The sequence below is a fragment of the Lycorma delicatula genome, chromosome 5 (genome assembly GCF_047948215.1).
Source record: "Lycorma delicatula isolate Av1 chromosome 5, ASM4794821v1, whole genome shotgun sequence".
Lineage (NCBI taxonomy): Eukaryota > Metazoa > Arthropoda > Insecta > Hemiptera > Fulgoridae > Lycorma > Lycorma delicatula.
In genome coordinates, this window is record NC_134459.1 from 39,582,425 (window position 1) to 39,608,889 (window position 26,465).

The following is a 26,465-nucleotide window of genomic DNA, read 5'->3' on the forward strand; positions in this document are numbered from 1 at the left end:
GGAAATTATTTAAGAAACTGAGACCAGATTCCACCTAGCATTAGTGGAAGGACCATGTTTATGGTCAATCAGGGTGTGCTGCAGGATCCATGCTATCACTCTTAATGCGAAAAATTGACGACGTCAAACATTGGACTTTCATGTGCGATAGGCGGACGAATCCATGAATTTAGTGTGTCAGTAACAAGACATGAAGGACATAATCAATGTCATGTTCGCTACTGTTAAGAAGTGGAATGTGGTCTCCAAGATGATGAGGAGCACCAATGAGGGGAAAGGGGCTGGAGAATAGGATAAGGGGCCAGCCTGCAAGGGTGAGAGGCATCTATCTGTGTCAGTTAGATTAGGTTAGGTTACACCAGATTGAGTCAGGCCTGGACATGGATGTATGTGTTCCGTCGGTACCTGTGGGTTCTGCTGTGTTTCTTGCTGCCCCTTTTCTGACAGGTGATTCTGCAATTCCTACTGCAGATTGTTTGTGCATATAGCGGTTCCAGTCTTCACGTACAAGGGGTTTTAGTCAACGAGAGCCTGACACTATCATGTGTAAGCAGATGGCGTTTGTTAGAGATTTCCCCTCCTCTGACAAGAAAAAACTTTGAGATGAATCACTAAACTCATCAATTCGCCCTTCATTTGTTCTGTATTTTTTAATTTTATACAAATTCTGGCATATTTTTTCTAGCTTTCTGCAGTAATTGAATAAGAGTTTTCATTATCACCAATGTTATTATTATTTGCTGCAACTCAATTTTCACTTTGCTTATATAAATTCTTTGTAATTGAACTCAGTGTGATATGGATTTTTCAGATTTAACAGCTTGATCATTCTCATTTAAAATTCTTTACGTTTTGTGTTGCCATTTAATAAGTTACTTAACTGGTATAACTCGATTCTTAGTACTGAACTTGTTAAAGAATAATTTTCTTCCAAAGTAAATGCTGGATTTCCAATTTAGTGAATTGGAGGAATTTAATATTGCAGACTGCAATGGTTGTAATCAATACCTGCTATTAATTAGAATGTTTATTAGTTTGAATACAAGAGATCTTATCCATTTGTTAATATGAACCATACCTGTAAAGTCATAGATAGTTTCACATCATATTTTGAGTTTGATTCAAGAATAGGTGTTTGTTAAAAAAAAAATAAAACATCTTGATTTTATATGAAGTTATTAAATTAAAAACTATCTTTCTTTTTCTTCAACCAAAATCCCATTTCAAATAACAGTTTTCAGGGACTAGATTTCCTCCCATCACAATTTAATTTTAAATGTAATTTTACTAACAAACACATTTTTCTACCATTTTTCCATTTTCTATCTTTTTTCTTTTTAACTTTTATACAGAAGAATTTTTCCTAGGATCTATTAAAAACTTCTGCTTCTTTTGTCATATAATTTAATAGTTTGGAAATCATTTAAAAAGTCTGACAAAATAAAATATGGCTATACAATTTTGGTGGAAAAAAAAAAAACAGAATTTTATGTAGTCCACTACATAAGTAATTTTATAATCTTAAAATGTATAGTACTATATGTTACTAACATTTTATACTGAAAATCAAACAAAAACAAGCTCTTTGGGCAACTAGTGTGATCAAACTATTTTAATTTTACTACACTGGTATACATTTTTACAGCTACGTTATTTAAAATATAAATGACAAATGAATAAATGACATTTGTGAATTGTACATGATTCAAATTATGTAATCTGTTGAAAACATTTTCAAACACTATTATCAATCACTGAATAACTTTTGTGTTTGTTTACGTATTACAATATAAATAATGTACAGTATAATAAAAACCAGTATTTTCTATATAAAAAATAAACCAAGAGGCAATTCAAAATTTAAAACAGAAATGTCTATATAACGTTCTATTATTATTTTTAATGATTTCATAAAAGAATCCTGTTATTACAATGAGGTTCCATTGTATTTTGTTTTCTCTTTTGAAGGTAACACAGTAAACTATGCATCAGAAAATGTTTACGCGATTGTTGTTAGATCCATGTTAACACTATGTACTTCTATCATAGGTCTGTTTTGTTTTATATTTTATTTAAAATGTATCACAGCTTAATGAAATAACCATTCACATTAGAATGCCAAACCAGAAGGATATTTTTAGAAATAAAATGCTAGATTGGCTAGACAAGCTGTAGAATCCTATCCATTGAGCCAGATCCACTGCCATTTCACAACCATTTCTGCCACTGTGGGGAGCTCATGAGTTCACAGGAAAGCATATTCTTTTTATATTCATTTAATTAAGCAGATTCACCTTTTTAAACAAGCACTTTACTTATTTTGTTTTAAGAAGAATGCTGCACCATTAGGTCTGTTAAAGCCCATTGCCCTTTCTGATACCACATAAAGAAACCCGGCTATTGTCACAACATTTTCTAGAAGGAAGCAGATAGATCAAACTATATCATTTCTCGTAGATCTGGCTTCCTTTACTTTTAAATCGGAGCTTATAAACAAACAACCAGTGATTGCATTCTTGTATCTGAAACATAGGAACTAGTTTATATAATCTCAGTGATTTATAATTTACATATTTCTAGAAAATGTATTATTTTACAACAAACTATCTTCTACTTTAACTTATCTTTTTAATACTGCATCTGCTACATTTCACACCAAGAGTTTCAAAAAATTAATTATAATGTTATTTCAGCTACAAACAAAAATATACAAAAACACTACCTACGTTTTCAAACAGTTCAATAGTAATTAATTGTACTTAGGCAGAACAACCCAAGAGAATGTACTCAACTTCCAGAACGAAACACACTACTGTCCATTTTGAAACCACTAACGACTAGCACACTTGACATCACTTCCACTAATAATAAAGTTCAAAATAATAAATAGAGTGATTTACGAGAGATTATAAAATGGTAATTTCCTTTTTTATCATTTCAACATTATGGTTTTGAAGCTTGTGAAATTACTCTACATCTGTAACTGTATCAGGTTTTCCGACCACTGAAGTTACTACATTGGAAATATCACTGTTTAACTGATTGGAAACATTTTCAGTTGTTTCATGGGTATGATTATGAAAGTCGTCTTCTGTAAGGAAATTATCCCAACAATCAGTACAATGATAAATAACTGGTGTCTCACCAGGGGCTATTTTTTGTTCAAAAGCATCTGAATTCAAATAAATTAAGCTTATTGGTGTTGGAATTTCATCTTCAATTTTGTCGTGTTTCTTTTGCATATGTGCAAGCAAGTTATGGTGCATAGCAAACTTTTGTTGACAATAACCGCACTGAAATGGCATGATTTCGGATTGTGTAAATTCATTCATTTTTTCATCAATATCTCTTCTCTGATGGACTTTAATCAGATGATTTCGTAATTTAAAATCGAGTGCAAATCTTTTGTCACAGCTTGGGCATTTTGAGAAATGTTTTCGTTTAATTTTATGCATTTTTAAACTAAGCAATGAACCAAAAATTTCATTACATTCGCTACACTTAAAACGTGGATTCTTTTCGCTGCTAAGGACTGACGACAAAACTTTTGGTTTTTTCTTTGATTTTGAATTAATAGGTGCATGCTTAGACCTTGCAAGATGAAGCTTTAATCCGAATTCAGACAGATATCTTTTAAAACATTTTGGACATTCATGTATATTTTCAATAATTTTAAGTTTTTTCCCGCCTTCATCAAAATTTTTTTCATTGTTTTGCTCAGTTTCAACACAATTCTTCTCATGTTCATCCATTTCTTTAACTACATTTTTTTGACTATGAATAAGAGCATGTTTTCTTAAACTTGTAATCGAACCATACCTTTGATTACAAATATTACATCTGAATCTATTGACCCAATCTGCTGTACTTAATGAGATAGTAGCGTCACTAGAATCTTTCACTGCATCATGTTTTGTTCGTGTTTGATGCATTTTCAGGCTGTGCTCTGTTGGGAATCTGCTTTTACAAACAAGACATTCGTAACTAACACCCTGTGAATGTAATCTCTGATGTCTTATGAGATAAGACTGTGTTGTAAAATGACGTTTACATTTTCTACATTGGTATTTTTTAACATCATCAAAAATATTGTGCTTATTTTTCATATGAATTTTTACATGATCTTTTCTCTTAAATGTGGCGTTACAAATATTGCATGTAAAAGGTCTTTCACTGCTATGAGATTGAACATGTTTTTCTAGTGAATTTTTATCACTAAATTTCATAGCGCAAATTTCACAGGTAAACTTTTTTTCACTAAAAGAATGGGTCAGATAATGTTTTTTTGCACTAAGGGTACTTAAATGGCAACCACATATTTCACATATCCAAACAGATGGAGGCTTCTGGCCAAGTTCCTTTAATCGAATATGCTGACGTAACACATGTGTATCTAATTTTGTTTTATCAGAGAATTCGCATCCACATTCATCGCAAGGTATGTATTTAGCTTTTTCACATGAAGTTTTATGATTTAAATATTGTTCTTCAAACAGAAATATTTTCTTACATCTACAATTATACCATTCTATTTTACCATCTGGTCTTTTGGAAACAACCTGAACACATCGATGTTTCTTTAACGATCCTTTATTTGAAAACCTTCTCCTGCAAAGTTTACAAATAAAGGGTGATACATGGACTCTTCGTATATGTTGAAGAAAAATTTTTCTTGAATTATAGGTTAGCCCACAGTATTCACAAACAAATACTTCTATTTTTTTATCAAAATCATCAAATGTTTTTTCAGAGTCACCTATATCTGAAATAAGTTTCTTCACAGACTTGTCAATTTCCTTTATCTGATTTAAATTCGATAATTCTTCAGCCTTCTCTAGTTCTTTATATTCTTCATCGATAAGTACTGTATGCTTTTTTAAATGATTCCTAAAGCAATCGATAGAACTAAATCCAAAATGGCACATTTGACATGAATCAGTTATTTTTAATGGATAATGAGATTTAGAATGATTTATCACGCTATCGTTTTTCATAACTTCCCTACATATACAACATCTAAAATATAATGACTGTAAATCTTCACAATCTTCTGGTGTACTTTCAGGTTCAAATCCAAACACTTTAGTTCTGAGATACTGACATCCATTAACTAAAAGGTACTTCATTGGCTGATGCAGCTTATAAGCTTGAAGCCCTGGTTCTACTTCTGGTTCACGCTTACGTTTATCAGTTCTTTTTCCATCATCCAGCCTATTATCAAAAATAACAATAATAAATAAATTGATATGTTGAAAAAAAATATATATAACACACTAAATTACAGATCATGTAAAAGAAAGAGAAGTGAGTAGAGTGGAAAATGAATAAATATAACCATACGGCCTGTGACAAAAATAAAATTATATGAAATATGCTGATAAACTGCACAGAGAAAATTTTCTTCAAGAAAATCTAAAATGTTATAAAAATTCTAAATTTTCTATTCAACATCTATGCTGCATACTTGTTATGAGGTATTTTTGAATGAGAATTTTAAGTCACCAACTTTCCATGTTTCTAGTAAACATGTATATGTTATATTACATTTAAAAAAATTATCTTGGTTACAATAACTAGAGACAAATAGTACTGAAATTTTAATAATACTTTGAATTCTAAGTTTGAGTGTACCACAAATGATCAAAATATGCAAATCATTATTAAATCTAAAATATAACTCACTGCATGTTATTAATTTTGATATTAAGAGCCAATCAGCATATTAATCCCTTGTCCAATCACATTATTAAACTCTAGAATTTTTTACAAGATATTAACTTGATTAGTTTTTAAAACAATCTGATGCATTTAATTGAAACTACAAAAAAAAATTAGAGATTACATAATACTTTCATATATTTCGCAGAGCAGTCAAAAGTATGGAAACCCAACAACTTTTAAACCTTTCTAGAAAGAATATTCTAACTTTCAAGATGCGGGGTATTAGTCAAATTACCTTTTTATGAGAAACAGAATTTCAACCCCTTTCTTGGAAAATGGCCCAGTGGTTGTAATTCAAATCCAAAAAAAATTACAATGAAATTGTAAACTGTACGGTAAGTGTCTCACAGATATTTCTTCCACTCAAAAAACAAAAATAAAAAAAAACGAAAATTCAAAACCATTTCTTCTCTTCAAAAAACAGAACTCAAAAAATAACATTTTTAAGCTGAAATCAAATACAGAAACAACATTGCTTCTATTACTGTAAAATGAATCTTGAAAACAAGAAGTCTAATTATAAAATTGAAAATGTTTTAACTTGTTAAATTCTACAATATTTCTTATGTTTTTTTTTTACACATAAATAAAACTATTTTTAACAAAATGATACTGATATCAAAAAAGGTAAGAGACTTCATTTCAAAATCTGTTATTAATTTAGAATTTTGTTTAAAATAAAATACATGTTAAATATATGTAAACAGTACTACTACCTAGCACGATTCGTAAACCCAACTTTCTGAGGAAAAGTGATATTTTGAGTCCTGCGGTTCATCAAATGGAAGAAAAAACATTGTCTAGCAAAATTTGAGGTTTTGTGAAAGTATTTTTTATTACAAATCTAACTGAACTGAAATATAATGTTTTCATACTTATTTTTTAATTTTTTCCCCATTTTCTTTTTACTTTTAGGTTTGGTCACGTTTAGAACTGTAAACGTAGTTCATTGATTTTGCTGTGCCGTCCAGTTCTGCAAACTCTTACTGGTGAAGTTCTAACAAACTTGATATTTTAAATGGTAACACCTTCTGTGTGATACATAATTTTAAAGGTCTCTTTAAGAAGAAAAGTGGTATAAATAAAAAGTTGGTACAATGTCTGTACCCAAAATGGCGATGGATAAAGTTTGTATTTTGAAAATTACTAAATTTAGTAAGATCAAATAATAAAATTAAATAAAAAGAAATTAAATGTTATTAAGTTAAAAAAAATCATATTTTTTAACACAAAAAATTGTTTTTGTTTCAATTTAATGAGTAAATAAATAAAAATATTGTCATCTAATCACGCTGATGGTTTTTTACCAATGTTGAAAAAATTAAGCTTACTTCATAGTTATGTAATATTCCATTTAATGTGTCTCATTACTACACTGTTAGTTTCTTATTAGAATTTACTGTGATCAATTGGCTAATTAATTTTCATTACCTTTATCACATTTATAAGCCACTTTAGTTATTTACATTCTTTTTACCTTTTTTATAATTGTTTTTTACTGAATTAATTTTTTCTGTGCTAGCTGCTAACAGTGCTGTTAACAAGTCACTTAGTGAACAAGAGAGGGTCACACTTTTAATGATGAGGGTAAAAAGAGTTAGGTCATATAATGAATTTAAAATTTAATTTTAAATGCATTTTTTCCTGAAAGATGGATTGGCCAAAGGGGTCAAATAGAATGGCCAGTGAGATCAACTGGCTTGTCACCATCAGATTACTTTCTACAGGGCCACTTAAGAAGTATTGTTTATCATAATAATCCCCAAGATATCTATGATTTACAAAATAGAATTAGAAAAGCAGCACAAAATATCACTAGGGAATCATTGAATAATGCAGTATCATCATTTTACAATCGACGGGCACACTGTCAAACAACAGAAGGAGGACATTTCAAACATTTATTAAGATGGAACGCAAGTAAATAAGCAAACATTATGCTTAATAAGTAATTCTTTTTTGAATAAATTTATTCGATAATATTCATTTAATCAAATTTGTTAAATTTATCTATTTGCAATAATAATTCCTTAAATTATCAATGAAATTTTTTTCAAAATCAAAACTTTATCCAGCCATTTTGGGTAGACATCGTACCAACTTTTTATTTATACAATTTTTCTTGTGTTAAAGAGACTTTTAAAATTATATACACCATTACCATTGAAAATATTTGAGTTACAACTCTGGGCCACTCTGGGGTAGAAATTCTATTTCTCATCAAAAGGTAAAGTAGATGTCTGATACCTTACCCTGAATGTATTCTATCTGGAACTTTTTGAGAGGTTTCCATACTTCTGACTCATTCAGTATAATATAATCAGACTATTTAACTCATTAATGTTTTCTAGTTCACTTTTTTCAAGTTCAGTTTACTGCTCTTACATGTGGTATTTCTGTTTTTCTTTGTGACATCTCTGAATTACTATTGTGTTATTTATAAGGCCACTTTATTACTTTAACTTGTTTTAAATATTTAGGGAAAAATGAAAATATTATTTAGGTTCTAAATCATTAAATAGGTTCATTAATTACTTTTTGTTTTCTAAAACTGTTTTCACTACTTTATAACTTTTCTAGAAATTAAGAGAACTATGTAAAATGAACACAATAAATGAATCTCTATTTTGGGCCAATTTAAATTAGATATAGTTGATCTTTAATCAAATTTTTACCAGAATCTGTTCTGAATACTAAAAAAGCTTCAGGACTGTTCATAGTTCAAATATATAGATTTCATATAGTTAAATTACTGTACTTGCTTATGTACTACTGTATATCATTTTATATATTTACCTACGAACAATTGTTGCAATATGATCATCATCATTTCTTAACTCAAAAATATCACTATCACAATACATATCTCCATTTTCAGTTACACTTCTTTGTTCTTCATCAATTTCATTATTAGTACTTCTTTCATCATTGTCTGCAGTTGCATCAGGTATTTCAAATTTTTCTTCAATAACCTTAGATTAAAAAAAGAAAGAAAGAAGAGATTAAAGAAATAAAAAAAAGAAAAGAGGTAGTCAGAAATATCCAAAACAAACAAGTAGGATCAAGAAGTTCCTGAAATTGACTCATACAGTTTAAAATAGCAATTGTAATAAGGAAAATTTTGGTTTTTGTATTGGTAACATTTAAGTCAGGATGACCTCCTAATCCTCTGTAGGGGAAGGCACCCACCTTGTGACAATCCCGTTGCTATACCAACCCCCCTGTTCCTACCCTGACGGGCTTTACATGAGATTGTCTTTTAGACCCTCTAAACTTGATAACACACAACACAGTCATCAATTTGGCCTCTGTCAGGATGCAATTGATTTAAATGCCTTGGCAGACATTTCCATCAGTATATTTAACAACCTACTGCTTTATATGGCATTTATATTAAATGCCTTTATATGGCATCTTCCAACCACAACCACCTACCATAACTTACAGCCCCCAACTATAAAATTAAGTCATTCACAGAAGTGCGATCCCTGTGACTTCCTATAACGCCGAAGGTTTCACACAAAATCTCTTCCTATATCTAACTTCAATTAGACTATGCATTCAGATCATTATTTGATTAAGTCTTTAAAAACCAAAAATACTATTCTCATACAAATAAAACAAGCGTTAATTACAACAACGACAATTTAGTCCTGTAATTCAATTTACTCAAAGTCCTCTTCATTTACTGAAAAAACAAGAAACAGATTCACCCATTTAATAAATCTCTAATGAAAACATATCCCATTTCTGTCTGCTATGATCCACTTTCAGGAGCAAGGTCTATGCCTACACCTCACCATACCACAGTTTTCCACACATCACTCTCATCCTAACAATGAACACCTTCATACCACATTTTTCTTGTTTCGCCTACAACAATATTAAAGCTGTTTGTTTCATACCTTGTATATCAAAATGAAAAATGTCTACCGTTAAACAGCACCTATTCCTTAAAAAAAATCACAGTCAGAGACATTAATACTATTTGAACAAACATATGGAGAATCAACAAAGAAGAATGGTTTACGACTGACATAGAATAAAAGTAAAACTGTGAGGGAACTAGTGTTAATTGTTGAGTGATACTTGGAACTTGCAGCAGTATTTTTTTTTTATAATGATTTAAACATGCATCATGTTTGTGAACACATTGTTCCAAAAATTTTGTCTGCAGATCAGAAAGAAATTTACATGACACTGACAGAACACCTCATCACTATGGCTGATCAAGATCATATCACAAGAGACATGGTGTATTTTGTACAATCAACAGGTAAAACACTAGTCATAGTGGAAATTAACATCATCTCCACAGGTACAGAAATTTTGTTTGAATAGGAACAAAGAAAAAACTTTTTTTATTCACAGGATAGTCAATAGATTTTTATTCACTACAAATTCATTCCTGATGAGCAGACAGTCAAAAAAAAAATACACACCGATAACCTTTATTGTTTACTGGTTGCAAAAGAAGGAAGCAAATTGAAAAGTGGGAAACAAAGAACATCTTCTTTTGCATGATAATACAATGACACCATTGATCATTGTGCACTGGTACACTGATCCATGCTTGCCAAAGAATACCAGGTACAAGACAATATAAGAATTATTGAATATCCATCATATTCTCCCAACTTGGCACAAGCTAATTTTTACTTGTTTCTTCACTTAAAAAATGCCCTGAAAAGGAAATGGTACAAGGATGCTGATGGTGTGTTGGCCAGTGTGATGAAGGCTTTCAAGAATTTTTTCAACAATTTTTTATAGACATTGGCAAACGTTTCTAGCTGCCAAACATAAATACTTTGAAGAAAATGTACTCAAAAGCATTTTCATGTAAATATGTTTTTTAAAAATAAACTAATTTTAAAAAATTTCCAAACCTACTTATATTTAGAAAGTACACTACATTAGAAATAATTTAGGCATTAAAATTTAGGGATACTTCTTATCTAATCATTTTCTCAGAGTAGATTAGTACTAACTAATCTAATCCTCTGACAAATCAAACAATATATTTAAAAAAAGTTTTACTTTTGCAATGGTAAATTTAATCTAAAACATCAGTTAAAATAACATTAAATGAATGAGGTAAAACATGATGCTATATCATTCAGCTTAAAGTTTTGTTCTACATAACTGGTGAGAGTTAATGTGGTACTGATATATTTTTACTTTGGCTTAATTTGATTAGTTTAATAGATAATTTTTCTTAAAATAGGTATTCACTTTGTTTTTCTTAATTCAGATTTTTATATATTTCTTCGAAATGTCAATTTATTATTTTCTTTTACACATGATCATCATTTTATTTTCACCAAATTTCACTTTTTAAGTTACAGTTTCCACTATCTACCCAATAATTTGGTCCTAATAACAGTGTTGAGCTCATTTAGTGAAATCAAAATGTTTAATAAAATTTACCCATGATTTTAACTCAAGAGCAGCAAACTGAAGTGAATACATAAATGACTTTTCTTTATTGGTACACATGGTAATTATTTATAAGAAACATTATAGTCAGCATGAAAGACAGTGACTTTCAATCAAAATATTTGTATTTTAATCATATATTAGAAATAAAACTTTTGATTTAGTAACATAATTGAAATATTAGTATCATTGCCATCTGAATAATATCTTATTTCCTTTTTAACATTTAATAATTTGCACTGTAGTGCTTGACAGTCAGTATCTATTTTATCTAAATTGTAAATATATACACAATACATAAATGTTGCAAAGATTTTTCAGACAACTCTTCACAAATATAACCAGACATGTTTTCTTTTACCATTTTTATGATACTCTCTTTTTCTCTCATCAAGGAAATATAATTGTAGATAAAGAAATCTCAAAATACAGTAAAACATCAGTAAATAATAGAGAAAATGAGCTTTACATATATTCAACGTCATCACATTTTATAGCAGTACAGTTCATACTTTGAAATTAAATTACCTCTGATTCTTCGCCATTTCGTGCATCTTCATAATTTTCATCAAATGTAGTACTTATAACATCTTCAGACATTTCACTAGCAATAAAATCTTCACAAACTCTACTTTCAGTGCCCTCGACCATCTTTTCAAATATATTTTTATCACTTTTATCATCATCATCATCATCATCATCACCATCACCACCACAACCATCACTATTTAATGTTGGATCCACTTTTAACTTTGTTATTTCTTCATTACCTTCTGGCTGTAAAAATATGAAACCATAGTTAATATAAATATTTTAATAGAAATATGAATAAAAAATCTTTATAACTAATTATTCTTTAAGTAAATTGTTAATGATTAAATGAAAAAGTTCAAAGAAATGTATAGTCCAAAAGTATTTCAAGGAGTTAACTATTACAAACACAATGCAAGTATAAATAAAAATCAGATTATATCTATGATATTTAAAATCCAATTTTGAATATACTAAAAATAAAATTATGTATTATGTATAAAATTATGAATTTTGTAACTTTACAAGTTTTCAACTCTTTCATTATATCACGTACATGTGGTAAACTCACCTTACAAATCACCATTTGAATAATTAACATATTTTTATGAATCTGACATCTGTAATACTTCATTAGTATTTTAGTTCAGACTACAACAGAATATTTTTTAAGTGATATCTTTCAATAATATTCAGTATTTTTAATTAAAATACTTATTATATATTATTATTTATACATAAATTTGATATTAAAAAAAAACTGAATAAGTAAAACAATACTGATATTTAGGTAACATATTTTACAGATAATTGCAAAAGTGATAACAAAATAAGAACAAGAGTAACAACGATTAGGGAAGAATTTAAAAGAAAAAGAGGCGTTATGTAGTAAGATGAAGTTATGAGTTGAAAAAATTTCTTGTGAACTGTTATGCTTGGAGTGTATTTCTGAGTGAACTATGGACACTAACAGAAAGGGAAAAAGAAAGGCTACAAGTGCATTTGAATTTTGGTACAGAGGAGACTGAAAAAGATTAAATAGACAGAATGAAAAATGAAGAATGAATTATAAAGGATTATATAATAAAGGGTGAATATTTTAAATGATCTACAGAAAGACGGGATCAAGAATTCAAAGGTTTAGCTGATAATAAAGGAGAAATGGTAGATTACATCAGGATAGATAACCTTATGATGATTATTATTTCAAAAACACCAAAAATATTAATCACTGTAAAGAATTTTGATTTACTATAATTTAGAATGTTGAGAAATTCTATTATTGTATTTGTTTTTAAATCATTCTATTACATGTAATGTAAAATATTAGGAAAATACAATATAAAATATTGGAAAGTTACAATATTTTAATCATCATAGTTTAACTAAATACATCAGTACAGCATATACTTCAGTTAACTTTATCAACATCATTTGGTGTTCTGCCTGGTGTCAGGTCCCTTATGCCACCGCTGTTTCTATCTATTTCTTTCACAGTTCTTTTCCTTTGTTCCCTAGTAGAGCCCCAAATCTTCACTTCATCTAATAACTTCATCAATCTCCTTCTACTGACCCTTTCAATGCATTTGTCAAGAGTCCACTCTAATCACTGTAGTTCTACAGTTGTGCAAAGGAGCTGTACAGTTTTAAAACAGAACTGACATGGATGATGGCTGAAATTTAAGCATAGATTTAAATTTTGGACAAAAAATTCTGTTTGAATTGTATAATTTTTTAAATTAAAAATTATTTTTTTAAAGTTTAATTTTTATAGAATAAGAAGGGCATTCAGAAAGGTCTAGGCCTGACATACAAATGAAGTTTTCAGAAAATTTTAAAAATATTTTTTAATCCGTAATTCAAAGCACAGGCCATGGGTTTTCCAACAACAACCTGAGACAAGTATGCAAGCGCATTATCATGGTGAAAAAGCACTTTCTCTCTGGGCCAATATAGACATTATCCCGAACAGCATCTTTCAATTGCTTCAGTAGTGAAGTGTAATACTCCTTGGAGATGGTCCTGTCTTTTTCCAGCTATTCTATGAGCACCACATCACAAGAATTCCAAAAGACTGTATTCATGACTTTTCCTGCAGATAGAAATGTTTTGCTTTCTTTAATGCACTTTCACCTGCTTCCATTCACTGTTTAGATGCTATCTGCCATGAAATGATGAGTCCATTTTCACCTACAATAAAAAATGTAGAAGAAACTCAGTGGAATCACATTTAAATAAGTGTAAACACTCTTGAGAAGAGTTCGTTCAGTTGAATGGGTTTTTTTGTAGACTGTTCATAAATACAGCAACCATCAAGTGGAAAGTTTTTTCATACCCAAAACATTATATAAAATATAGTTACACAATCTGTCAAGATATTTGTGATGTTAGCAAGCTTGCGTACCTTTAGTTGGCAATCATTAAATACATACGGCACTGTGAATTTTTGTGACAACTTCATCAGTCACACTGGTTTTAGGGCGTTCCAAGCATTTATCATCTTGGATGGAAGTATGGCCACATTTAAATTCAGCATCCCATTTTTTTACTGTCCAAAACAAACGGGAAAATTCTTTAAAGTGGAATCTGACTCTTTTTGTACGTGTGTCAGGGTTAAACCTTTTAAAATGAAATACTTTATAACAGCTTGAACTTGAATTTTTATCCATTTTTCAGAAAATCTTAAAACTTGTTTGCTGTACTCGATCACTAAAAACAAGCAGATAAACACACACGTCTGAAACTTCACAGCATGACATCTAAAGAATTACATTTGAAAAACATTATTGTCATTTGGCCATGCTTGTGCCATCTCTGTGTCAGGCCAAGAACTTTCCAAACACCTTTAACAAGAAACATATTTAAAAAAGTAATATAAAATACCTGTACTTTTAAATATTCATTAACATCCTCATTCATGTAACAATGAAGCATTTTATTAAGTTTTATATTAGCTTTAGAAGAAATGTTTATTAAATCATCCCAGGATATTATTAATGAAGCACATTGATGGCAACACTGCTTTGGTAGACTATCATCTTGTAAAACCTTCATTAAAATAAAAAAAATTTCATTAGAATGATGTCATTAATTTTAAATATTTATACAGTTAAAAATAAATCTTAAAAAGCAATCAAAATTGACTCACATCAATTTTATATGTTCTAAAATTGCTACTTTTCACTTTGTTAAATATATATACGAGGTGTGTTCAGAAAGTAATGAGAATTTTGAAATTTTGTGGGTTTTATTAGTCCGATTCTCAGGATTTTTTTTACTGTTGTATTGGTAAACAAATCTGAAAAGTATCTGTACATTTTTAGCCATATTGGATGTTTAGTCAGTTGTCGGCTGTCTAAACGATAACACACATTTTTGGTATGATCGGCGATTTTTTATTTGTATAAATAATGGATAAGAGAATTTGTATTAAATTTTGCTATAAAAATGCAATAAAGTGTAGCAATGTTTGTTTTAAAAATGTTAAATATTGCTTTTGGTTAGTCTGCTATGAGTAAAGCAAGGGTTTACAAATGGTATAAGCATTTCCAAGAAGGTAGTGAAGATGTTGAAGCTGACAAGCACCCAGGATGCCCCAGCACATCAACAACTGATGAAAACATGGAAAAAGTGAAAGAAATGATTATGAATGATTGCCGAATCACAATCAGAGAAGTTGCTGATGATGTTGGGATATCAATTGGCTCATGCATGAAATTTTTTCGGATGTTTAGGATATGAAACATGTGACAGCAAAATCTCTTCCAAAATTGTTGAATTTCGAAAAAACAGGTGCGAATGGAAGTTGCTAAGGAGTCGCTAAATGAAGTCAACAATGATGCAGACCTATTGAAACATGTCATAACAGGTGATGAAACATGGATTTATGGATGTGATGTCGAAACTAAGTCTCAATCATCCCAGTGGAGGCATTCTGGATCACCAAGTACGGTCAAATGTGAAGGTTGTGCTCACCATGTTCTTCGATTTTAATGGCATAGTGCATCATGGGTTCTTGCCACAAGGTCAAATATAATGTAGGTAATAGGAGTATTACCTACAAGTTCACCACAGTTTGCATGAAGCAATCTGAAAAAAAGTCTGGATTTGTGGCGAAACAATTCATAGATTTTCCACCACGATAATGTGCCTGTTCACACTTCATTGCTGTTCGTCAATTTTTAGCCAAAAACAACACTGTAATGATACCCCAGCCGCCATATTTGCCAGACATGGCCCTGTGTGACTTTTTTCTATTCACAAAAATAAAGAGAACCTTTTTAAAGGGCCGTCGTTTTACAAGCATAGATGAGATTAAAAGTGGGTAGCTGAGAGAGCGAAACGCTATTCCAAAAATTGAGTTCCAGAAGTATTTCAGGGATTGGAAAAAGCACTGATATAAGTGCATAATATCTAATGGGGGACGATTTTGAAGGGGATAACATTAATGTAGACAAACAAAATTCTTTCCAAAAAACAAAAATTCTCATTGCTTTTTGAACACACTTCATATGTGTGTATACAGACTTCTTAGTTTACATAAAAATGACACTTTAAAGCTTAAACCTAATAAGATTTTTAATTTAAAATTGAGTGTTTATTCATTTTATAAAACTAATATAATGTTAACACATCTATAAACTATTTACTGTACGTGGTAAGAAACTTTAAATTAAAAAATAGAATACAGTGAATAACTCATATGATATTTGAAAGTAATTAGTACATCTAATGTAGCTTAAGTCAATCATGTAGTGTAGGCTGCTACATTCCTTTATACAGTTTTTCATTGATGGACTGACCAGAAATGGTAGTCTTATCCGGCTGTGAAAATCCAGATCCTTTCTGAGTAATTGTAATTAAGATCATCCCAGAGTATTCAATTTAAACAGTAAGATGCTAATAAATGAACCATCCAGGCAATCATTCAAGTACTACACATATAGCTAGATTATGAGTATATAAACACTGCAATCACTATGTTACTATGGTATCACCATCACTGAGTCTGATGGTTGTGAGCTGCTGTGCTCCAAACCAAAACTTACCTAGAGTGGCATTTTGTTATTATGCTTATTTTGTCTTCACTCATATTGTGTCATTCTCCAACCCACAACTGCATTTATAATATGAGGTGTGATTTTAAAATAAATCAGTTTTAAAATTGCAGCCTACATATGCAATGTAAACAATTGTTGCTTGCATGACTCTGTTATTTCAATAAATAGTCAGCTGTTAGCAACAATAATTTAGCAATTTTGTTGTTAACTGTTTATATTCATCCCTTAATAATGAGTGCTACCATTTCTGAAACTGCCAAATGTGGGATGTGGAGGAGTAATCCAGTTTTTGATGGCAAAAAATAATTTTGTTGAAATTCACAGGTAAATTTGTGATGTTTATGGGCCAAATAGTATGAGTGATAGTAAAGTAAGACAGTGTTCATTGTAAGACAGACTATGTTCATTTTAATAAGGGCGAATGAACGCTCATGATGAAGAACATAGCAGCTGGCCACCAATGATAACAGATGATTCAACTGAAAAAGTTAAAGAAAAACTGAGAAAAGCGGCACTTCAATATGTCACAACTGGCTTTGATGTTTCATGATCTTTGATTTATGAATGACTGAGAATTGAGCTATACAAAATTGTGTGCCAGATGGATGCCGAAAATGTTAACTGACATGCAAGCGTATGCGTGTGTACACACACACACACAAGGAAAAATGTCTTCCTATAGCACATGAATTTTTGTGGCTTTATGAAAATGAAGGTGATCACAATGTTACCAGGAATGAAACCTGGATTTCTTTTTCAAACGCTGTGTCAAAGCGACATTTGAAAAAAGTGTCGCTTTGCACAATACAATGGTAGCACTCATCACCTCTAGACCAAAGAAATTCAAACAAGAACATTCAGTATAGAAGCTCATAGCTACTGATATTTTGAACAAAAAGGGTGTCTTGCTTGTCAAATTTAATGATCGTGAATTAGCCTAGAATTAGCTTCCCAATGATTATTTTCTATTTCTTCACCTTAAACAATGGCTTACATAACAAAGATTTGACAATGATGAACTGAAAAATAGCATTACTGCATGGATTAAATTACTGGCGATGGAATATCTTGAGGAATGAAGAAACTAGTGAAATATTATGAAAAATGTGTTAAGTTGAAGGCAGCTTTATAGAAAGGTAGTACTTTATAATAAACATAGTTTTTATGTGTAAATAATAAGGTTAATATTTTTCAGTTTTTTATTTTATTTCAAAATGGACCTTAATTTAAAAACACATCTAGTACAACAGCTTTAAATGAGTACTGAACTGTTTTTTCTTCAATTCTTTTCCTAATGTAATAAACATTGGAATCTAAGGGAAGAATCAAATTTTACACAAAGGAACCAATGCTGCCATCTTGTTGTTTCATTCCATTACTACTAATACTTCAAATCTGACTCACACACTCTCATTTTTCTGTCCGTTACCAAGATGAGTTTGGCTGCTATATTAATGAATCTATAACATGCAACAATTGAACTTTTAACAGTGCTATGTTAGTAAATGTATAATAACATGCAACAATCAAATTTTTAACAGTGGAAAAAGGAAGCACTAGCGACATTTATTATTGTCTAAAAGCCATTCATAATGATGAAACTGTTGATCGAAGTACAGTGAGTTGATGGGTAATAAAATTTTGTGCATCAAAAGCTGGTACAGTGAATATTGAAGAGGAAATTTAGTGTTTGAACAATATCTGTGACTAATGAGAAGTACAAAAAGGAGATGATAAATTGATTCAAAATGACTGTTTCATCACACAGATTTTAAAACATTTTAGAAGATGTCTGTGTTATGTTTGACAGTCCACAGAGCCAATAATTTTGTAACAAGATAATGTTCGGTTTCATAAATCGCATTCAACTGCAGAAGTTGAAATCTGAACTATTCCAGACCCTCCACACTAACCAGATTTTATGCCCAGCAACTTCCACTTCTTTCCGCAATTAAAGAAGGATGTTAAGGGAATTGATTTTACCATGGACTGAAGGATGCAATGATGTTGCGGATTAAGGAAAAACTGTCAGGTATTCTTTATGATTGAATAAAAAAACCCGTTCACCATTGAGAGAAATGTGTAGCTGTAAATGCTGTCTATGTAGGAAAATAAATCTAAGTTCTATGGCATATAAAATATACTTTTATGCCATATTTGTTTCATTTGACTATCTATTTTTGTTTGCAAGTTATGAGTGACTTACATTACACTTAACTCATCCCTTGTATATGACTCTCATAGCTTTAAAATTAAGTCAGTCTGAGATAGTTGGCCATCACCACTGTCTTTAGTTACTGCAGTTTTCTTATAAAATATAGTCTCTTCAACTATACTTCAGTCACAAACTGTATAACAACTACATTGATAAGAAAATACTTGTTTTTACTTCCTTGTACGAAGTACAAATTTTATGTACTTTTCATTTAAAAAAAATGTGTATATGTAATTTAATATGCATACAAGGAAGTCATGTGGCATCCACATCACATTTTTTGGTACTGTAAAACACTTTGTAGTTTCTTTACAAGAAAGGATAATTCTCAATCCTTCCACAATTTAGATTGTAAGTTGTCTTTCAACATTTCTACTAGCAATTCTTTCATCATCATGCAGTATAATTTTTTGTTTTACTGCAGGATGTGCATTAATCTTAAAGTTTAAAATACCAGTACATTTTTTATATTTTTTGCTGCTTAAAATTGGCACATAACATTTAAGTTTAGCTGAAATACCGGGTGTACAAAAAAGGATATCAGTGCTTTAATTTGTTATATCTCTTGAATGAGATGAACAGAACTGATTTAAGGCAATAATCAAAGAGCAAAAATGACAGTTTTAGTTGCATGCATGACTATAGATTGATTTTGTATCTTTAAAATTGACATCACCACTAGCACAGTTGGTGACTCCTAAACAGAAGCCTTGTGTTTTCCAGCTGTTAAATGTGAATCTGTAGTTACAGCTCAACAAATGTTCCATAGACAGTTTAATCGCGATCCTCCCAAGTGACAAAAACATATGTCAGTGGCATAATCAGTTTGAAATAACCAAATAGACATCTGTGTAAAGGAAAGTGTGCAGGATGATCAAGAATGTCAGAAAAAAATGTTGGAACACCAAGGAGTTTTTCTGTGTAGTCTAAAGAATTATTTTTTGGAAGGCCAGGTATGAACAAACAATGCCACTGATGACAGTGTAGAAGGTTTTAAAGAATTGCTTACATATGTTTCTACACCATTTACAGCTGCTACAGGCTTTGAAGTCTACCGACTACAGTGTGCATGCCGACTTTACAATCAAAATGTTGCACCATAAAAATGATAAATTTCTTAATGCTATTTGTTTAGCGATGAGTTATTTATCTGGAAAAGTTTACATGTATGATGTCCGTATCTGGGGGTCAGAAAATCTCCATGAACTCTTACAATGCAACAGGGACTCCCCAAAATTTAAGTTTAAGGGCTGTTCTTTTTCACTGAATCAAGTGTAATAAGAGTTCCTTAGTAGGATATACTGCAAATATGGCTCTTTCCTCAACTGTAAAATGGAAAGAAAAATTTTATTTGACCAGCCAGAATCAATTAGCTGATTGTATGATACTCATTGGTATAACTCTGTACAGGATTGGCTGAATGAAATTTTTTCCAACCACTGAATTGGTTGGAATGGACTCGATGACAGGTTTTTGTGATGGCCTTGAAGGTCATCTGGGGTTGAGGCACAGGAGTGAAGCAGCTGTTGCTTCCATTACTCAAGACATGCTGGTTAAAGCATAGAATGAACTCTCCTATTAGTTGGATGCTTGCCGCAGGATGAAAGGTGCTCATATTGAACACTTGTAGGAAAAACTGTAAGAGTTACACTTTCATTTTATTTGTGATTTATTGCTGTAAGTCAAAGTCTCTTCTCATTCTTGAATACCAAAACAATCTCACTCACATGTTAAATGACCTTAACGATATAGTATGTGGTAGCAATTAAAAATATAAGGTGATGGGAGTTACAGATCTTAAGAATACTAACTGAAAATGTAGTCATAATACACCCTAATTTCACCAACACTAATAGGGGGAAATATTAAATAAAAACAACTTTAGAACTGAAGAAAAAGTATATGTGTGTCTGACATATGTATAAACTAGAAAAAATGTAGAAACAAAATACACACATGCACACAGTGCATAAATTGTTAAAGGTTATATTATTTGTAATGTGCTAACATTTTTAATTAATAAAAGTAAACATATTACCTTAAAAGGAAGGTGTTTACATATCTTTAATGCTAAATCATAATTCAGTCCTTCGCCCTCAAATAATGGTATAAGATTTTCACAGTGGGTGGCACATATCCGGCAGAATTTGTACCAGATATCTTCACTAACATGAAACCTGGTTGAACTGTTAATGTTATTTTGAATTTCATTATTTTCGCTGTCATTTACATTATCACATCCTAAAAAATGAGCAATCTCATTAATCTTTAACATTCAATCCTACACAAGATATCGTAAAGAAATTAATAATATACAGTATTTGTAAAATATATTATTACACATAGAATTTGAAAAAAAAAAAAAAAAAAAAACAGTTGTATATATAATTATAAGGTACAACTATAAGAATTTAGATTTACTGTATGTCTTATTTAACACTAGAATATTTATTACATTTAACATTTAAACATTTTACATTACATTTAAATATTTTTCTGAACTTTAAAGCAGTGGTAAACAATCACTATAGATCAATAAATTGTAAATAACATTATTTACAATGCTGATTTTCTACACAACAAACTGTGAGAGCTGCAGTTTTCTTATCCATTGCATTATACAAATTTTTGAATATACAAATACCTTTTTACATCTCTTAAGCAGATATGAGAAATTTCTTTTACAATTTTCATTTCTTAGTAACTTTGAATTGAATACTGATGTAGCTTTAAAGAAGCTGTTAAAGAATAACTGTTATTCAATATTTATAATAGACCATAAATAAAAATAAAATCATTAGAAATAGTGCAACAACTATAAAAAATGAGACATACGAAAGTCAAAACCTCATTACTTCTTTATATATATATATATTCAATGGTATAATGGCACTTTCATTTTGAATTTCTCATATTTATAAGATTAAAAAAGTTATGCAAATCTTTTTTGTATAAAAGATTACTATATACATTGTTTGGTTTCAACAGTACATAACTTCAAACGTTCTATTCAGATTTCAGATTTTTAAATTGAAAATGGTTAATTAATTTTATAAAAAATTAGACTATATTAATACAAAAATAAATAGACTCACTAGTCAGAGATAAATGATCTACACCAGAATCACTCATACTGTTTAAAATCAACTAAACATGATGCACAATTCTGTATAAGTACACTTAGTTAAGAAATGATACTTGCAAATAAAAGAATAACCAACAAAGTGATTAATAAAACATTTATATACAATCATCAATCTGATTTATCAGTAAATTTTATAAAAACCTCCAAAAGTATTCCCAATACAGCCAAGAATTCTTGATTTGAAAGATAACCCAATGTCTGTAAAAAGTAAAAAAAAAAAAAAAAAAACATTAGTAAAACAACCTTTAAATCAGTATTTCTTTATTAACACATTAACAACTTGATTAAAAATGTCACTACTTTATAAAGCAAATTGAATAGAGTGCACACACTGTTAAAATTATTACTCATGTTAAAGAAATTGGTAAATGATAATGGTAAAAAATTATAGAAAGGTAAAATTAGTGCAAATAAATTAATAAATGTATACTTAAGATGGGAGGTCACATAAAATTCTGAAGAGACAGTTGTACTATAGTACTCCTTAAGTTTAATAAGTAAAATTTTTCATCAAACTTATCTTAGCTGGACTGGTAAAGAAAGATCAGTTGGGCAGGTTATCAGTAGTAGGGCAACTACTGAGGAAAGTAAAAAAGTCCCTCCATAAAGTCAAAAATCTGCACTAAATAATAATTAATATTCTGTTCAGTATCTATATAAAAATTTAAATCAAGTAATTTAAGGTTAATCAATATGTAAATTAGAAAATGTGGGATAAATATAATTTTGGAAGGAACTAACAAAAAAATAACTTCAATAATAAACTTAAATATTCATAATAAGGAAGCTAACTGATATTGGTTAGTATAATATTTCTAACTTAATGGTCTTTGGATTCAATCTTCAGCAAGGGCCTAGCATTTTTTCATCACAAAAAAATCCACAAAACATTCTTGTATTCAAATATACATAAATAATGAAAAAAAGAGTTACAGCAGAATAAAAGTTTGTAGAGGTTTAGAATATTCTGACAAACAATTCGTAGTGTAACTGACAGTATAAAAATACTAATACATGTTTAAACTGTATACCCAAAGTTTATTTTCAGAGCTAGTTGTATGGCTTATTCATTAGCAGAATTACTGGATTATTGTAAATACAAAGGGCGAAAAGATACCAAAGTATATATACATATATGGTCTATTCAAAAAGTAATTGAATGTGGATGGTAAAACTTGGAAGAGTGCAGCACTAGTACCTAGTGTGCATGTACTCTTTTGTAACTTCAGAACATGTCAGTTGTCCAGCAACAATTGTGTGTGTCTTGGTATAACAGGTACTTATCACATTTTTAGTTTGGCATATTGATATAAAATGTTGAACAACTTTACTGTATCAAGTTCTGCCAAAAGTTACTGATACTCAAATTGAATACCTTTGCAAGATTAAGCAGATTTTCAGGAATGAAGCTATGGAGATTACACAAATTAAAGAATGGTACAATCATTTTCAAAATTGTTAACTGAAATTCATTTACGACTGGCCTACCAATATGCTGGATTTTAAAGATGATTTGGGCATGCAAGTGGCCCTGAAATTTGTGCCAAAGCTACTTTCATTTGAATAGAAACAGATTCATTTTGACACCAGAGTGCACTAATGGTGATCCAAACCATCTTATGACTGATCAATGATGATTAATTTGAGGGTATGGATAAAACCCAGAAATTAAAGCTGTTATCACAGTGAAAACATCATTCCCAAGGCCAAAGAAAGCAAGATAATTGAGTGAAAGTGAAAATGAAGTGAAGTCAAAGCTGTTTTTTTTTACTACCATGGAGTTGTGCATCAAAAAATTGCAGCAGAAGACCAAACTGACAACAAACAGTACTATCTAGAGGTTCTGTGTTATCTTTGTGATGCAATTCAGTACAAAAGTTCAGACCCATGAAATCACGCAAGCAATACATTATGATAATGTATCTGCCCATTTGTCATATCTTGATTTCTTGGTTAAACAGAATTTGTCTTGAAATTTCTCAGGTTTACCAGCTACCTTACAAACCGGATATAACTCAAGATTTATGGTTGTACCCCAAACTGAAAGGGTTCCAAAACTACTCCATTCAAATGAAGTTTCTAGCACTACAAGGACAGCTGGGTTAAATGTATATTCACAAGGGACATCTTCAAAGACTAGGATTGGATTCTAAACTATTTTTTCTTTCATGGCCTATGGTTGCATACAAAACAGACCCTTGTGTGTATATATATATATATATATATATATTTTTTTTTTTATGCACACATACTACATACACCCAAACAAATTTAATTCATGCTTTACTAATAAAACAACATAAGAATACTTAACTCCTGATTTCAATAGAAAAGAAAAATCAGCAGCATGAAAAAATAATGGCATTTTTAAGCAAATCTTGAATGTGTTAAATGGAATGCTCAGTGTAAGATAGTCTATTGTAAATTTTTGGCCCTATGAACAAAAATGTCAACCAAAACAAAGAATAATAAGGTTAAGGGGTGTAAATATTTTATTTCTCATATAAATACACCAGCAAAAAATCAGAAAATAACAATACAATAATTTGAAAATTACAGCTTAGTTTAAAGTACCTTAAAAGGACCTCGAAGATAAAATGCCAAAATAGACACTTAAGACTCATAAAATGTACTTTAGACACCTGTAAATTCTACCCTTTTTCATTATATGAATAAAAAAGATTTGTGTAATAAATGTACTATGAGCTGTACCAACATTTTATGTAGGCTACACTTTAATTGTATAAAAGTACAATAAAATTGAAGGAATTCAATAGAACATTTTACAAGTAAATGTAAAAGTATGCCTTCAATCCTGGATATGATAATTTGACTACAATCTGCCACGATCTTAACTTTAATGTGGAGAACACATTAAACTTAACCGATTGGCCAGTTGGTGTTTTTAGAACAGCTTGTCTTGGATTTTATTTTTGTGTGCAGCATGTTTGACGTCAAACTACAAACTAAGGCATTGAATGAACTAACACAACACAGATAAAATTAATTGTTTAACCACATAGCAGTAATTTAAACACTTCAAAGATGTCATTAAACAACAGAGTTATTAGTAACACTACTAATTTTGCTCTTAAAGATTTTCTGGAAGCACAATTTATAAAAATGATTTGAAAAAATTACATTTATCATGCTAACTGTTTAAAATAAATACCAACAACAAAAAAAGATTAAAATTTATTAAACAGTATAGACATTTGTCACATTTCTTTAAATGCAAAACTACAGAATCTGGTAACAAGCCACCTCTGCTTCAGAAACATTATGTAATCACAACAGAATAAAACAATCTACTTGACCTTTCTCTCTTTTACAAATTTAAATAGAGTTATCTTGAAACAAAATAAACTTAGCAATAAATAATAACACTAATTTCAGCTTAACAAATTAAATTGAAATTTTAAAACACACAAGTTGTAGCAATTAAGAAACATTGTGAGATTCATAGGTTAAGCTAAACAAGATAGTCTTAACTAACATAAAACAATCTTTTAAACAGTAAACAATAGTCCTGAATACTTTTTATTTTGAAACAGCTAATATGCTGTAAAATATTTCTGTAACTTCTAATCATATTTACTTCATTTTTATTTCAACTATTTGTTTATTTTTGTTAAATAATGAAACCATAGGTTTTAAAGATAACATTTTTAGGAAAGGGGGCTAATTAGTAATATAATTACTTTAGGAAATTACATATAACAGACTAAAAATTAATCAACATCATAAATCCAATGTATAATTTAGAGAGGATTGTTTGGAGTTGCTTGAATACTAACCCTTAGGTAAAACGCGATATTCGTAAATCTGATTTGATAGCAAGAGCATAATAATAAAATCCTAACCTATGGACACAGTATATAAAGAATTATACAACAAAGTACACAAATAATAAATATGGGCTTAGTAAAGAAAATAGAAAATCAAGCTGTATAACATACATTTAAACTTAGTGAAACTTAAACTCGGATAAAAACTAAACTAACTTCAACGTCACCTAAACCCTTATAGATAGTCACTGCAGGGAAATGGCAGAGAATCTCTCGACGTGATTAAATGTAACTCAAGAAACGAAAACTTTTGAATAATTTTCATCAATCTACACGAACTTAACACTTGAAAAACAATTAAAGTAATTTTTAAAAATGGGAAAAATATTAACTAGCCTAATAAATAAAAACTGATTTTTCACGGTATCTGAGAAATATCCGTATATTTCTCGGGACAAAAGCATGCATTTTTTTAAAAAGTAATATCCTTTTCTAATTAGATTTAAACTGATATAAAATAAGGTTGACGAAAAATTACTTTGAATTTCAGATTATAAAACGATGATCAT

General features: G+C 30.0%; 1 protein-coding gene across 4 annotated transcripts; it reads right to left on the bottom strand.

Annotated features, from left to right (window-relative positions):
* Positions 1-1,434: 1,434 nt before the first annotated feature.
* Positions 1,435-26,168, bottom strand: LOC142324866 (uncharacterized). Of its 4 annotated transcripts, none has more exons than XM_075365930.1 (7): positions 25,906-26,155; positions 22,250-22,306; positions 21,002-21,204; positions 14,572-14,736; positions 11,686-11,934; positions 8,518-8,693; positions 1,435-5,211 (listed from the first exon to the last, which is right to left on the bottom strand). In XM_075365930.1, the coding sequence occupies exons 1-7, from the start codon at positions 25,952-25,954 to the stop codon at positions 2,967-2,969; spliced, it is 3,144 nt and encodes a 1,047-aa protein (XP_075222045.1). In that variant the 5' UTR covers positions 25,955-26,155; the 3' UTR covers positions 1,435-2,966. The 4 variants fall into 4 exon arrangements, with proteins under 4 accessions (XP_075222045.1, XP_075222046.1, XP_075222048.1 ...); XM_075365931.1 differs by having other exon boundaries at positions 1,436-5,211; positions 22,059-22,306; positions 26,068-26,168; XM_075365933.1 differs by having other exon boundaries at positions 1,436-5,211; positions 22,059-22,306.
* Positions 26,169-26,465: the final 297 nt, after the last annotated feature.